The sequence below is a fragment of the Dasypus novemcinctus genome, chromosome 20 (assembly GCF_030445035.2).
Source record: "Dasypus novemcinctus isolate mDasNov1 chromosome 20, mDasNov1.1.hap2, whole genome shotgun sequence".
In the NCBI taxonomy this organism is placed as follows: domain Eukaryota; kingdom Metazoa; phylum Chordata; class Mammalia; order Cingulata; family Dasypodidae; genus Dasypus; species Dasypus novemcinctus.
In genome coordinates this window covers 23,857,613-23,873,642 of record NC_080692.1, presented here as the reverse complement: position 1 = coordinate 23,873,642, position 16,030 = coordinate 23,857,613, and the positions used below count along the sequence as shown (strand labels likewise).

The following is a 16,030-nucleotide window of genomic DNA, read 5'->3' as shown; positions in this document are numbered from 1 at the left end:
ACTTTTTATTTATATATTAAAGAAGTGGTGGGTTTATAGAGCAATCATGCATAAAATACAGGATTCCCTTATACAACCCTATTAATAACATTTTGCATGAGTGCAGAGCATTTGCTACAGTTGATGAAAGCACGTTTTTATAATTGTACTGTTAACTATATTGCATGGTTCACCTTAGGGTTCACTGTGTAGTGGATCCCATGGATTTTTTTAAAAAATTTATTCTTCTTACTATGTATGCAATCTCACATTTCCCTCCTTTTTTTTTTCTTTTTAAAAAAAGATACATAGATCCCACAAAACACATTTTCCCTTTTAATCACATTCAGATATATATTTCAATGTTGTTATGTTCTCAGTATTATGCTACCATCACCATCATCAATTATGAAAACATTTTTATCACTCCAAATAGGGACCCTGGACATTTTGAGCCTTAACTTCCCATTCCCTATCCCCATCCTGCTTCTTCTAAGTGCCTTGAATCACTAACTTCTTTTTTTTTTTGAGCAAACCTGAGACCTCCTATTTGGGAAGCAGGTGCTCAGCCACTGAGTCACATCAGCTTCCTTGAGTTGGTTTTTTCATTTGTTTTGTTGAACTTTGCTTATATAACCATCACCCAGATCAATGAAAAAAACGTTATCAATACCCAGGAACCCTCTCCCTCTGCCACCTGCTCCCTTTCAGGCACTGTCCACCCAAGGGTAAACACTCTCCTGACTTCTGATACATTAATTATTTTGTTTTGAACTATACATAAATGGAATAATACAGTATATATTCTTTTGTGTTTAGTTTCTGTGGGGGCAATATTGTGTTTGTGAGATTTTTCCATGTTGTGTGTAGTTGTAATGTCTTCATTCTCCTTGTTGTATAATATTCCATTGGGTGACTCTCACATTGCATTTATCCGTTCTATTGTTTGTGGGCATTTGGGGATATTACAAATACTGCTGCTCTGAACGTTCTTGTGTGTTTATTTTGGTGCACACATATGCATATTTGTTGTGTGTATATATATGTATACACACACACATACACACTCTCTAGGAGTAGAGTTGCTGGATCATAGGGGATGCCTCTATAGCGTGTCCAAATTGACTGCACCTATGTACATTCCCAGTGGCTCTATGTGAGAGTTTGGGTTTCTCTCTACATTTTGACCAATACTTGGTATTCTCCCCCTTTTTCATTTTTGCCATTCTACTGGGTATGTAGAGGTACTGAGTTAATGTTTTAATTTGTATTTCCTGTCCTTCCCTTTAGGAAGTAAAGGCATTGTATCTCTATAAAGTTACTGTTGCAGTACAATTGTTCTCTTGGGAGCAGTGGCACAGTACTCCATTTTGTCACCAGGGTTTAATTTACCAGACTGGCTCTTTAAGCACAAGCCTAGGCGGCCATGGGAGGACGGATTTGTAAACTGTAAGGGTGGAGAGAATGATTTGGAAAACCTTGTGACTCAGTGGCTAATTGTGTCAGCTGGGATGTGTGCAGGTGCAGCTTCAGAGCTGCGAAAAGCATGAGAATGAGGCGGGCTGGGGGTGGGCAGCTGCATGTGGTCCTTCTCCAGCTCAGAAAAATTTCCTGGGGCATAGCCCCTGCCCGACCATCTCCCTTTCCATCTACAAATCACTCCTGGAAGGTAGGATAAGACAGATTAAAAGCTGGACTTTCAAATTAGGCTTCTTGGGGTCAAATCTGGTCTCTGCTTCTTATTGTGTGCTCTTGGATTAGTTACTCTTTTTATACCTCAGCTTCCTTATCTGTTATTTGAGGACACTAACATTACAGTATCACAGGGTTGTGAGACTAAAAAAGTGAAATGAAATTGGTAGTGTCCTTAGAATAGAGCCCAGTTAATAATAAGCCCTCTCTAAATGCCAGTAGCCATTGCTGGTGTTGTTATTACATGGAGGGGTCAGAAAAGAAGAGACCAAATTCTAGCTCTGCCATGCACGGGCCATGCGACCTTGGATAAGGTTATCCAGGGAGCATCAGGTTTCTCCCCCGGAATAAACTGTTTTGAGAATTAAAAGTGAAGTTAAGACAACCAGGGTGGGCATACTAGGGCAATGCTTAGCCTATGGTTTTACTTATTATATTTTATCTCTCTCCTGTCTTCTTTCTTCCCCTCTCTTCTTCCAGAGATGGGTAATATGTGAGAATCCATGAAAAGGTGGCTAACATTATCACGTGGTAATGGCTTAATGGGAAAGATAGGAATAGTCCTTCTTTCGTTCCTGATACTGGTCATTTGTCTTATCTTTTATGTTCTTGATCAGTCTGGCAAAAAGTTGATCATTTTCATTGATCTTTTTCAAATAACCAGCTTTTGATTGCGTTGATTTTCTCTATTGGTTTTCTGTTTTCAATTTCTTTGATTTCTGCTTTCATCTTTATTGTGCTTCCTTTGGGTTGCCTTTGCTCTTCTTTCTCTTCTTTTTCTAGTTACTTAAAGTGCAAGATTAGATTAGATTATTGATTTAAAACTTTCCTGTTTTTTTTTTGATTTATTTATTTATTTAATCCCCCCTCTCCCGGTTGTCTGTTCTCTCTGTTCTCTGTTCTCTGTGTCTATTTGCTGCGTCTTGTTTCTTGGTCCGCTTCTGTTGTCCTCAGCGGCACGGGAAGTGTGGGCGGCGCCATTCCTGGGCAGGCTGCACTTTCTTTCGCGCTGGGCAGCTCTCCTTACGGACGCACTCCTTGTGCGTGGGGCTCCCCTACGCGGGGGACACCCCCGCGTGGCACGGCACTCCTTGCGCGCATCAGCACTGCGCAAGGGCCAGCTCCACACGGGTCAAGGAGGCCTGGGGTTTTAACCACGGACCTCCCATGTGGTAGACGGACGCCCTAACCACTGGGCCAAGTCCGTTTCCCTTTCCTGTTTTTAATACATTAATTCAGTGCCATAAATTTCTCTCCAAACATTGTTTTAATGGCACACCATAAATTTTTATATGTTGTTTACATTTACATTCGATTGAAAATATTTTCTAATTTCCTTCACTAAGGAAATTCTTCTTTGACCCATGGGTTATGTAGAAGGGTGTTATTTAATTTTCAAATATTTAGGGGCTTTTCTACACATATTTCTGCTGTTGATCTTTAGCTTAATTCTAATGTGTCTAGGGAACATATTATTTATTATTATTTATTCCTCTTAAATTTGTTGAGATTTGTTTTATGGCTCACAATACGATCTATCTTGTAAATGTATATTGAAAGAATGTGTTTTCTGCTGCTGTTTGGTGGATGGAGTGTTCTATAAATGTCAATTAGGTCAAGCTGGTTGATAGTGTCTTCTGTAGCCTTACTGATTTTATGTCTTCTTGCTCTCTCAGTTACTGAAGTCTTTAATTTATGCTTGTGAATTTGTTTATTTTTCCTTTCAGTTCTATCAGTTTTTACTTTATGTGTTTTGAAGTTGTGCTATTAGTAGACACATACACATTTAGGATTATTAGATCTTCCTGACGGATTGGCCATTTTACCATTATGCAATGTTTCTCTTAATCTCTGGTATTATTCATTCTTTTGAAGTTTACTTTGTCAACTATATTTTGATTAGTGTTTGTGTGGTATATCTTTTTATAATCTTTTACTTTTGTTTCATATATGACTTAATATTTAAAGTGGATTTCTTGTAAACAGAATGTGGGTGGTTGAGTCTTACTTTCTTATCCTGTCTTGCAATCTCTGCCTTATTATTGGGGGCATTTAGACCACTTATATTTGTTGCAACCAATAGTATATTTGTATTTTAAATCTACAGCTTTATTATTTGCTTTCTATTTGTCTCATCTGTTTTTTGTTCCTGTTTTCCTCTGTTTCTACCCTCTTGTGAATTGAGTATATTTTATGATTCTATTTTTATCTCCTCTATTGGCTTATTAGTTATAACCATTTTCAAAGGGTCTTTGTGGTTGCTCTAGGGTTTGCAAAATACATCTTTAATTTTTATCACATTCTGCTTTCACATAGTATTTTACCACTCCACATAAAGGTAAGAAGCTTAAAACAGTATACTTCAATTTCCTTCCTCCTATGTCTGATAATTCCAATATCTGTGTCAACTGTGGTTTAGCTGATTGCCTTATTTCTTGATGTTTTTTCCCTATTTTTATGTAGCTCATAATTTGTAATCGATTGCTGGGCATTGTGAGGGAAAGGATGGTAGAATCCGAGGTAAATGGTATTTATGTCTGGAAATAAGTGTGCCTCTTCTGTCAGTCATTAACGTGGGGACTTGAGTCGATCTAGTCAGAGGTCGAGCTGGGTTTGGATTTTTTGTTGTTAGGTCACTGTCAGTGCACCACAGACATCAAATTCCTTCACCAGTAGGCTGCCTTTACCTTGTGCTATGTTTGGGCCCAGGAGTGCTGGCAATTTGTTGTCATTGTTCCTTTTCCACCCTCTGCTCTCAGCTGCCCTTGCCTGCCTGTGCCACAGAGGGGGTCTCTCCGTGCTCCTGTCCCCCCCCCAGGGCAGACTGCCATCTCTTTTTACTCTGTGCAGGGCTTGAGAGGGTATTTGCTGGGGAGGGGGTTTGGTTCTCTGGGGCACAATCAGTCCTGGCCCTATGTGCCTGGGCCTCGGGGACGAGGTTTTCTCAGCCTTCCTTCCCAAGCGCACATACACCGCCATCCCCAGAGCTGAAGTCTGCCTTTTACTCTGGGAATTCTTGGGTGGGAGGGAGTTTCCTTCTCTTCTTCCGTGGTATTAGGCTTTCATTTGTAATTTTGTAGCATAGTGGGCCCAAGTGGATGTCTTGACTTTCTACCAAGGGCATGTGGCCCAATATGCACCCCCTTCTATGGCTCCAGAACCAGTGACTCTTTACCCAGGACGCAGGGGTGGATTCTTTCCCCCATTTGCTCAAGGCGTTTGCTTTGACTGACAGAAGGACTAGGACGTGGGCTTCGGGCCTGTGCTCCCCTGGGAGCTCCCTGGGTTCTCCTCCCTCCCCAGGTGGAGGTCATGGAAGAGAGCTTTCAATGAGTGCAAACTCCTCTGTGCCTGCAGCGCCAGCTAGTCTAAACTGCCCTTTTAAAACGGTTTCCTTATTTTCTTCTTACCCACTTTTCTCTTTTCTGGTGACTGCCTCTAGCTCCCATGCTCTGTCAAAAGAAAAATTCTCAGGAGTCTCGTCTTGAAATTCAGTTCACCTGCTTACCTTGCAACACTAGCTCTCTGATGGACTCCAAAAAAGCTATGATTTTGCAGATTTTCCAGATTTCTCTAATTGTTAGGACCAAAGCAGTGTTCTTTTGTAGCTCTCTACATCCTAAGTGGAAGCAGTGCTGCTCTCTTTACTCTTCAGTCCTTCTCTCAAAGAATGAGTGGGATGAGCTCCCTTCTCCCCTTTGGGTGTTGTGTGAGAGGCCTGAGAAATGAACTGTATTGGCCCTTGGTATATTCTATTTTTCTTATCCAGCACCTATAATTGAAAATAATCTAAGGTTAAAATCCCTTTTTAGATGCTTGGTATGATACCTTACTAACTTTATGAGCTTGGGATCAAAAAGATGGGTTGTGAGTGGATGTGGCTCAAATGGGCGAGTGTCTGCTTTCCACATGGGAGGTCCTGGGTTTGGTTCTTGGTGCCCCCTAAAAACAAAAACAAACAACAAGCAAACAAACAAAAAACCAACTCGGGGAGCTGATGTGGCTCAGTGGTTGAGCACTGGCTTCCCACACATGAGGTCTTGGGTGCAATCCTGGCCCCCAGTAGCTAGGAAAAAAAAAAAAAGATATGGGTTGGTAAATTTTTAAAAAGAAACCACATTCTACTATAAAAAGAATTCATTAACAAAATAGAGGGTTTGAAAAGCACAAAAAGCTAAAAGTAAATAAATAAGAACCACCTATAATCGTATCATTCAAAGAAACGGTTAAATATTTTATTGCATTTCTTCTGGTCTTTTTTCTATGAACGTGTGTTTGTGTACACAAGAGTATATGCCCAAAAATATGTTCTGTGTATTTTGTTTCAATAACCTGGTTCAAAAGAGGTGTGGTTTTCTGTGGGTTGTGTACAGCGGTGCTCATGAAATGATGATATGCTATTTGTGTTTGTTTGGTAAAGATGCCAGAATTTATGGCTTTATTTTTGTAGCTTGCTGTCTGGGCTGTGTTCCTTCCCACAGTTATCTTTTCCACACGAACAGTCCAGACAGGTGTGGATTCCAGTGGAATGCATTTCATTTCAGAAAAGTTCCCTCTCCCCATACCACCTCCATCCCTTTTCATTTATGTGGATCCACTGCTAGGTTTTGAACAAACAGAAATAAAGAAATATATTTTATTTTTTCCAGAAAGTATTTTGGAGAAAAAATTGGACTGTATTTTGCCTGGCTGGGATTATATACGTCATTCCTCATCCCATCTTCTGTAATTGGAGTGATCGTGTTTCTTTATGGATGTGCAACAATTGAAGAAGATATTCCCAGGTAAGTTGGTTCTGAAGAAAAGGGCTCATTTCCCATAGATTAGTTGTTTGGAATTTCCTCCCAGTTTCAAGTACATGTCACTTGCCTCCTTCCAGAGCCCTAACCCTCTACCTTCCCCTTCCCTTACCATGCACGTAACTTCCTTCCAGAGACAGGTGTGGGCACCCCAAATTCTGGGAATGGCTCAGAGCTGTGCTGGACGCAGTTGACTTCCTTCCCTCGACAAGTTCTTCTCCAGGGCCAGGGACTGATGACAGCAGGTGGATCAAACCTGTTGTAAAAAATCATGTCTGAAAAAGGATTTTTTTCCTCGACTTCACGGCTTTTTTCTCTGGTTTCCCTTAAGACTTAAGGCAGATGGGGAGTGTAGAGTGAGATCAGTACAAAGCACCATATGGTCCAAACACCGTTGCTGTGAGGCTGTCTATAGGAGCAGGCAGCCCTGGAACGGAGGTGGCTCAGCCTGCGGTCCTGGAAGGTGGAGACGGCAGGAAGTGACAGGCCCTGTGGCGCGGCTCTTGGAGAGGCAGGATTTGGGACAGAGATGGTCAGGAAGGGGAAGCGAGAACCCACAAAGCAAGCAAGCACTCAGTGGCATCCTTCAGGACTGCCCGTTTTTCCTGCGAGCTGAGACTCGATGGCCCCCTCTCTGAGTCTTAGTTTCCAGGCTGTAAAGTGGTATTACTATTATACCTCACAGTCGTCGTGAGGATTAAAGGAGACATCATCTGCACATCGTGGGAGATGAATGCATCAACATTCATCAAAATAGAGGGCAAGGGACAGAGAGACGCTTAACCAGTATTTGGAATTTAAATCTCTTGCCATCTAATTGTCCTAGCAAACTGAATTGTCCTAGCAAATTGAAGTGTGGTTAGTGTATTTTAATACTTTTCTGGTTGCAAGTGACAGAAATGCAAGTTGAACCAGCTTAAGCAAAAAAAAAAAAAAAGAGAATTTTTTATAAGAGTTCTGGGGTGTTCCAGGAAACCCAAATGGCAAGCATGTTGGTAGCCTAAGAAACACTGGAGATTGAGACTCCTTCTATTTATCTCCTGTCTCTGATTCTTTCAACTATTTCTTGACCTTACTGTAGATTTTCTATATTTGCATATAAACATTGTTCCTAGTAGCTCATGAGTGTTCTGTCTTAGGGCTTCAGGCACAATTGGTACCAAGTGAAAAGGTCCTGTTGGCTCAGCTTGATTTAGGTGAAGGCCCTGGACCAATCAGTCATGGCTGTGGGGCAGGGCCACGTTGTACCCACATGATGTTCCCTGAATAGCCAGGTGGGTGAGGCAATGGGTACCCATTAGATTTGGGGCTGTTGGTGGGAAAAGTGATGGCCATCTTGGGGAAGGGCCAAGAGCTGTGATTTTCCAATGAGCAGGGACACTGGCCCATCCTGCCCCCATGTCACTCTATAGAACTGGTCTTGCAAATCAGGTAAACTGGAGATGGCATTTGTCTCCTGCCAATCTTTAAAATAATGCTAAATGTCTTCCTGCAAGAGACAAGGGTTTGGCTATTTTTGTCTACAAAACTCCAGTATCATCTGTCAGGTGTTCTTGACTGGGATTTTGGGACCTGTATCACAAGAGATAGTTTGTGTGGGGTTCTGCCTTCCCCAAGCCATCTACCACGAGGGAAGAACTAATACTTAGCAAATACGTACCTTGTGCTAGGCATGGTGCTAAGTGGTTTTTATATATTGCTTTCTTAGATCCTGTAAGGAATCAAGGCTTTAAGCTCTATAAATAAGTATTATTAGTCCCACTTAACTACATGGGAAAACTGAGGCTAAGTGAGGTCACACAATTAGCCAAGTTCACGTAATGAATACTTGTCGGGTCTGGGGTGTGAGCCTTGTTGCCTCCTGCTCCAAAGTCTGCTTTCCCCGCAATAAACTCATAGGCTCCTTGACAGCCCAGTAGCTTCACCTGGCCTTGCCTGGGTGTTTTTCTCAGGAAACCCAGTTCTGATGATTTCCTTGACCAGTTGTGATCCCTGGAGAGCTGGGCCTCAGATTGATCCACACAGTGGAAAACCCCACACTGCGTAGAAAATGGTGAATGGGAGGTTTCCATCAGGACTCGTGGTTTGTGCTCTGGTTCCTCATGTGGGAATGCACAGGAGGGGCACCATGGCTGGACATGACCATAGCCTGCACGTGCTGCAAAGATAAATGTCTACACACACCACACAACCAACATGCACTCACATACATGCGGGTCTGGATACACATGAAATATGTTTGTCACCTCTGTGGGTGAATCGCGCCTGTGAGGTTGTACGTTGTTTTACAAACTCTGGAGGGTGACTCATTGGTGAGTGGTAGAATAAAGTTAATTTTTAAAATGAACTAGAATAAGATAGGATAGAATGAATTAAATATTAGTATTTGCCACAGGTAGGAAGGATTAGAACTGTTTCGTGAAACTTTACGTAAGTTATAGGGCATGTTTGTGGGAGGAGGGCGTGAATCTATTTGGTTTTTTTCTTTTTTTGTATATCTATTTGGATAGTGGAATATGATATAAAATCTGTTCTTATTTTTTACTGTGGGTCACAGCTAAAAATTTGAAATTGTTATAAAATTGTTATAAAACTGAAATTTTTCTAAAAAATTGCAATTTTTTCTTATCAGAGTTTCAGATTCAGGAGAGGGTTTGAAAACCAGGAAGGCATAAATAACAGTCAAAAAATAAATGTCTTATGCAGATTTTAAGAAAAGAATTCTTCTTTAATCATATCTGTCAAAAGGCCTAACTCTACAGGTCTGCTGGGAAGCACACAAAATACCACTCCTCATCAACAAAGGAATATTCTCTAAATCCTAATAATGAATCTAAACAAAGTCATACTCCATAAGAGATTATATGTATCACCTATTCCTAAGCACGATTAAAAGTATGCACTATTCCCAGGTTTATCTTAGCAGTTGCTAATTTTGGCATCAAGCCTAGAACTATGCATCACTTTATTTAAAAAAAAATATTTTGGAAAAGTTATAGAGTCATGGGATGTTGCAGAGATAGTACAGTGTACTTTCCATCCAATTTCCCCGGTGGTTCTCTCTTACGTAGTTATAATACAGTATCAAAACCAGGAAAATGATCTGGTTAGCTGGTTGCTAATAGTTTCTTCATTCCTGATTATTAGCACTGACTAGGTTTGACTAGGATTATCCTTCTCCAAGGCTATTGTATACAGAAAACAACTCAAACAACAAAAGGCAGTCCCTAACACACGTACTTGAGGGGAAGCACTGTGGAGCTCATGTGTATCCAAACACGGCTTAAAAGCAAGTTGCTCCTTACCAGGACATATGCAGCTAACTCATTTCTCTGTGTGACTCTGTTTTCTAAGGAGGTACGCTCCTCTCTTAAAGTAGTAACTCCCTGTCAAATACACAGCAAAAACTTGCATGACCCAGGCTTAGACGAAATCTTGCTCTCCAGTTACTAATTAGTACATGACCAGATGGAAATAGCACAGCTGAACAAGATATTCCTGTTTAGTATTTTCGATGGGACTGAGTCATTTTTATTGACACTTGCCAATGGAGAGCTTAGCAGCGAGTCAGTGGAGGAACCAGCATTTGTCCTCAGAGATCCAGAGTTTCCATTCTCTCACGCAGAAGGTCTTTCCCTGCTGTGGGCTTAATAGCTCATTAAAAACAAAGCCTGAAAGCTGGGATGTGACAGTGACAGCCCTCCGTAAACCTCCCAATCTTTGACCTCTTAATGAAGGGGGAAATCGACCCAGGCATCCCTTTGACTTCACAAGCTGCATCTGAGCACTTGGTGTGGGACACAGGGTACCAGCTTACCAACCCTGGGCAGTGGACAGTCACCAGTCAGCCGTGCCTTCTAGCGCCCTCTGCTGCCCCTCATTGGGAAACACCACTGTGGTTCTCACAGGATCCACTGCTTCCCTTGTACTGCCTCCCCAGCTGCTCTGAGAGAACAGCCAAGGCTTCATTTTCATGAAATCTTAAGTCCTCCACCCTTTCCCCCAGAACCATGAGCTTAACCATCCACCCTGGGGGCTATTACACCAGAGTGATGATTTCATTCATTTTCCTATCAGTAATATAGTGTAGAGGGATCTTGGGGAAACCATTTCAGGTTGGTAATTCTTTGGTTCTTATTTGCCAGCATTCATGTGTGCCTAAATCTATTAGATTCTTATAGTCACCTAATGAATGAATGGACTTTCAAATATACTCAACAGTCTACTAAATAAAAATATACTGAGAACTGGTCATGTGCTTCTCTGTACTTGGAAAAATTTACCTTCCTCTTTCATAATCCCTAGTCCCATTTCATGGTTATGATCATTCTGATGAAGTTGGGGTTATGAATCTCTATTCTACAAGTAGTCATCCAGCTAATGCACATAGAAAAGGCATTCTGCCCCAGATTGGATTCCTTTTTTCACATAGCTTCTCTTTCTAGACACCTCTAGAAGTGTCCAGCCTAGGCTCGTGCTTGCTTCTCCTTATGACCAGTATCACACATTTGCATTGTGGCCAGTATCACAGGGCTTCAGAAGACAGCCTGTACCTGAGAAATAGATGGTGAAACCTACCTTTGGACTGGTGATGTGTTCATAATTATTGGTCTTGCCCCAACCTCATAGACTCAAAACATTTGGAAGGGACTCCACAAAGTGTCATTCAATGTACGACATCTCCAACAGGTCACTGAGCTTCTGTTGGGGCACTTCTAGTAGAAGAGAGTTCCATGGCTCAGAAGGTGGCCCGTCCATTTTTGGACAAAATAGGAGTCATATTCTCAAAGTGAAAAACCCAATTCCAGCTTCTTTTTCATTTCCCACTTAAGGAGTTGATAAGTTCAGCCCAACCTTTGGAGGTGGGAGAGGTTTTGGGGGTGATGGGCATGGGGTGGGCCCCACTTGAGCTCCTCCTGACCCAGCAGTCTTTGTCAATTGCAGCAGAGAGATGTGTGACCAGCAGAATGCCTTCACCATGTGCCCTCTGTGTGACAAGTCCTGTGATTATTGGAACCTCAGCTCGGCCTGTGGTACGGCACGGGCCAGCCACCTGTTTGACAACCCTGCCACGGTCTTCTTTTCTATCTTCATGGCTCTGTGGGGTAAGTGGTCATCCTGAGGCCTTTGTGGGTGATACTTTAAAATGAGTTTAGGGACCAACCTCTAAGGTCCCTATCCTTCTCTTAAGTTACTTTCATTTTTGTCCTTCAATCCCAGGAAGTATTTTAGAGACAATTGACTTCTCTTCTGTATTCATGTATGTGAAAAGAAACAGAAATACCCTCCATGGCTTGATCTGTTTTCTCTTACATGGTAATGTTAACTTTGGACTAGCCTCATGTATGATTTTTTTCAGAATTTGAACCAGCACACTCATAAAGCACCTCCAGGTACATCTAGCTAGTCATCTAAAGTCATAGCTACCTCCTATTCCAGCACTCAGTGATGGGGGGACCACCATGGTCACAGAGGTTGCTGGATGGAAAGGTGGGCTGGATCCTGGGCTCCTCATCCAGGCTCAGGGCTGTTTCTAGAACACCATAGTGTAGACAGGGGTGGTTTGGTTTAATGTCAGAGTCGTGTTTCCATATTCCCATCAGAGGCTTTTGTGACGCAAAGAACAAAGAGTTCCATTCATTTTCTTCCTCCTTCCCCCTCCCAGAGATTAGGGTAATAAAACTTCCTCTGAGCCATAGCTATCTGACCATAAACACACACACACACATACACACACTCTCACTCCTGTTCTCACAAACTAGAATAACAACTTGGACATCACTGTGCATTTCTAAGCAGACATACCCACCTGTGTTGTAAAAGGGACTGAGTGGCTGTGTTTCAGCCCAACCTGGGTAGCCACCTGCTTTTTGCTTTCCCCATTTCCTCATCACTGGATGTGCTGACTCTGAGCTCTTCTATTGCCTCGCGGCATGGTAGGACCACCACCCTGCTGTAGGGGTGGCTTGATTTATCACTGGCTCCATGGAACCTGGAGGACATGCCAGGATGGGGCCATGAGTCACATGTCCCTGCAAGTGTGAGGAGGAGGTGAGAGGGAGAGGCCTGTCCTTGTCCTTTGCAGTGCTGGGTGGACTGGAACACAACCTTCCTCCATTCCCCGTAGGGACCTCTGCTTGGGTGGAGAAAGAACGCAACTGGAGAAATCCCCGTATTGCTAGGCTTATCACAGAGACTTGCCAGGAGACGCTCTATTCTCAGGGAGAGCAGCCACTCCCTTGGACACAAGGACAGTAGTCAGCACATCTCAAGTTGAGCAGGGAATAGAAGAAAATGGAGCTCATGGCCAGCCAGCTCTTGAACAGACTGAAGTTGGGACTTGTTGACTGAGAAGACAGAAACAGCTCAGTGTCCCCCTGCAACTACTCCAAAGTCCACTTGAACTGATTTGGAACCCAGAACACACATTATTTTTCAAAAAAATATTACAACCATGATTCCCGTTAATTTTTCCTGCAGGTATCCCCACCATTGAGTAACTGACACTTATAACTCTGGGTCCATGAGCCCTTACATAGTTCCCTGGGATGTATAACCTGTTGTTGTGGTAGAGACTTGGTTTGCAAGTCAGTTGTACTTTCCCAGTTTCAGGTCCCAACAACTGCCTCTTCTTTTTGCTGCAATGAACAGACGTCCCACCCCTTCTGAGAGCCTCCATAATTTACTACCCCACCCCAGCTCCTCTCTCTTCCTCTCGCATAGCAGTGCAGGGAAAGTGCAAAGAGAAGGGATGGTGTCAGAGCTTCCTGGCACAGGGTAGGGTTTGGTTTTGTTTTTTAACAGCCTGGCTGTTTTTTATGTGATTGTGTATTTGGTTACAGCAGCCAAGAGCCCTGAGGCATGATTGCCTATAAATTACAGTGAAAAATAATAGTAATGCCTCTCATTACCAAAATTATTATGATTAGCACTGCCGTGCCGGGTGGGCCAGGGCCAGGGCCTGCCTGGGATAAGTCCGGGAAGAAACACATGGTTCTTGGCAGAGACAGACTCTGGCTACTAGTGGTGGTGGGAGTGGGCATTGTGGAGACGGGGTAGGGGTGCGTGGGGGGTGTGCGCCTGGGCGATGCCAATCAGCAGGGCCTGAGCCCCTCAGAGTCCCCTGGGCCAAAATTCCAGGGAAGTTAGGGGTCAAGAAAGGGTGAAGTCTCCCCCATTTTTCTGTCCATAGGATTGTTTATTTAGCATTTTTATTAGAGAAGTTGTGAGCTTACAAAACAATCATGCATAATGTGCAGAATTCCCATACAACATCCCTCCACCAGCACCTTACACCGCAGTGGGGCGTTTGTTAGATTATGAAAGAACATCATCAGACTAGCACCACAAACATGGTTCATGGCGTCCACGTGGTGCATTTTCTCCATGGACCCGCTTTTATTAGTATTGTACTTTTGTTACAGTTCATGAGAGAACGCTCTCATATTTGTACTGTTCACCTCAGTCCATCTTCCACATGATTCACTGTGTTACATAGACTCTTGGGAGTGAAGTCCTTTTGAAAAGGGGAATAAAGAGGCAGGATTTCTGGACTCTTCTGAGTGTAGAGGTAAAGGATGACAGCTTCGGGGTGAGGTGGTCCTACATGTGCAGCTCAGTTCTGTCCCTTACAGTTGTGGGTCCCATAGCAAGTCAGTGAACCCAGCTCTGTGTCCCTCAAGTCAGGACTGCTAACCAAGGTGCCAGCTTACCTTGGGCACCTCACCAAATTGGTAAATGGGTGAAATAACACCTACCCTGAGGTGTGACGTGCAAAGCATGTAGCATCGTGCCAGGTGAGCACCCAAGAACCAGGCGATGCTCTTGGTCTTTATGACTGTGCCCCACTGCCCTCCGTGACGCTGTCGTGCCTCTTATCTGTTCCCATGGTCTGACCTCTTTCCTTCCTGACGACCCCAGCTGGAAGCCACGCTTCGAGTCCTGCTGTGGGCGGAGCCCTCCTCGAGCACTGTAGAGAGCTGTAGGAGAAGCAGGGCCTTTCTCCTGCTCTCAGAGCGTCCCCAGGCCAGGGCCATTGCCAGGGGGGTCAGAGTGAGCTTCGAAAACCCAGGGAGAAAGGCCTGCACACAAGTGCCCCTTGATGCGGCTCCAAGTAAACAGGTGCAGCCTGAAGTACCTGCAGGCTCAGCCAGTCCATGGGATTCCTTATGCTCAGTTCTGTGCTGCACCTGGGCTCAGCGTGGATGGCCTTGCAGTCCTGCTCCTGCCTGGCAGAGCTCAAGTGGCAGCCGACAGCCGAGCACGTGTGCAGCCTTGAAGTGCTCTGGGGCTGCCCCGGCTCTTGTGCAGAGGTGGCAGGGACCTTGGGGAGTGGCAGGTCCCTTCCCTTGCCAGGCACCTTGATTGTAGGGACAGTGGGATTGTGGAGGGGAGGACACCTGTGGGGAACTTCCTGATTTTATGGAAGAGGTGGGGGCTCCTTGTATCACTTAGTTTCAGTTTGCAAGAGAGAATCTTACAGGTCCATAGCAGGCTCTGGGCCACATGTCCAGCCCTGGGGTGAGGGGTGGTGTCAGGTTCTTTCGAGACCATGTTGGTCAAGGGACTGTGGGTGGGGCAGGCAAATTGACTGGCTCAAATGTCTGGTGGGCATTCAACAAATATTTACTAAACAAATGGAATAATGAATGAGTGCTACTGAAGGGAGATTATTCTATCAGCCGAACGCAGATTGGGTTAGAAAGCTGAGGCTCTGGAGTCACGTAAAACTGTTAGAAGACTGTTATGTAACCTCATGTTGAGATGATTAGGACCCAGAAGAGGGAAATGGTGGGTGCTGGGGCAAGAAAGAAAGAGGTGCGACAAAAAGTGAAAGTGCTGAGGAAAGTAGAGGAAGAAAGAATACTGGCATAGGCCAGATGAGATTTGTCACAAAGAACTACAAACCTTCCCATTCTCATGCCTTTATCCTTCTATCTCTCATTTATTTCCTGGACTTAGTGCTTACCCTCTTGTCATAAACGACAAGTAGGGAAATGTGTGAGTTTGTGTGTATCTCTGTGTGTGTGTGTCCCTTTAACATATCTATTGGCTCTCAAGAATGTGGAATATTTTGAGCAGTTCCAGCTAGAAGCAAGAGGAAGGGGCTAAATGCTTTAAAGAGTACCCCCATATTTGAAATCTATGACTATGTCACTGCACCATTGGTACACCCAAAGGGTATTCATAAGCCACTCTTCAAAATAATAGAATTGTTTTTTGTCTTTTTAAGCTACCATGTTTCTTGAAAACTGGAAGAGACTACAGATGCGACTGGGCTACTTCTGGGACCTGACTGGTATAGAAGAGGAAGAAGTGAGTTCTTTTGCATACTTCTCTGTGTCCTTGCTTTTCTTTGATTTTGTCTTGACTTTGTCTTGAGTGAGATAGCCACTTAGGTTTGCTGTCACATCAGCCAGGCACTTGGCTGAGTATCACTGTGGCCGCTTTTTTAGCTTGGCTCCATGGGTTAAGTCATAGTTGATAAGCACAGAGGCTAAGAGTTCAAATCTTCCCTCTTCCCTTGAGCTGTACAACATTGGGCCTGATGGGTAGCCAGG

At 43.7% G+C, this 16,030-nt stretch overlaps 1 protein-coding gene across 1 annotated transcript in view; it reads left to right on the top strand.

Annotated features, from left to right (window-relative positions):
• The window catches only part of ANO2 (anoctamin 2), a 319,432-nt gene that overhangs the window by 139,492 nt on the left and 163,910 nt on the right, over nucleotides 1-16,030 (top strand). Inside the window, exons 9-11 of the mRNA XM_071210134.1 lie at nucleotides 6,321-6,455; nucleotides 11,415-11,575; nucleotides 15,703-15,785. Coding sequence (XP_071066235.1) covers nucleotides 6,321-6,455; nucleotides 11,415-11,575; nucleotides 15,703-15,785 — 379 coding nt within the window. The remainder of the gene's footprint in view (nucleotides 1-6,320; nucleotides 6,456-11,414; nucleotides 11,576-15,702; nucleotides 15,786-16,030) is intronic.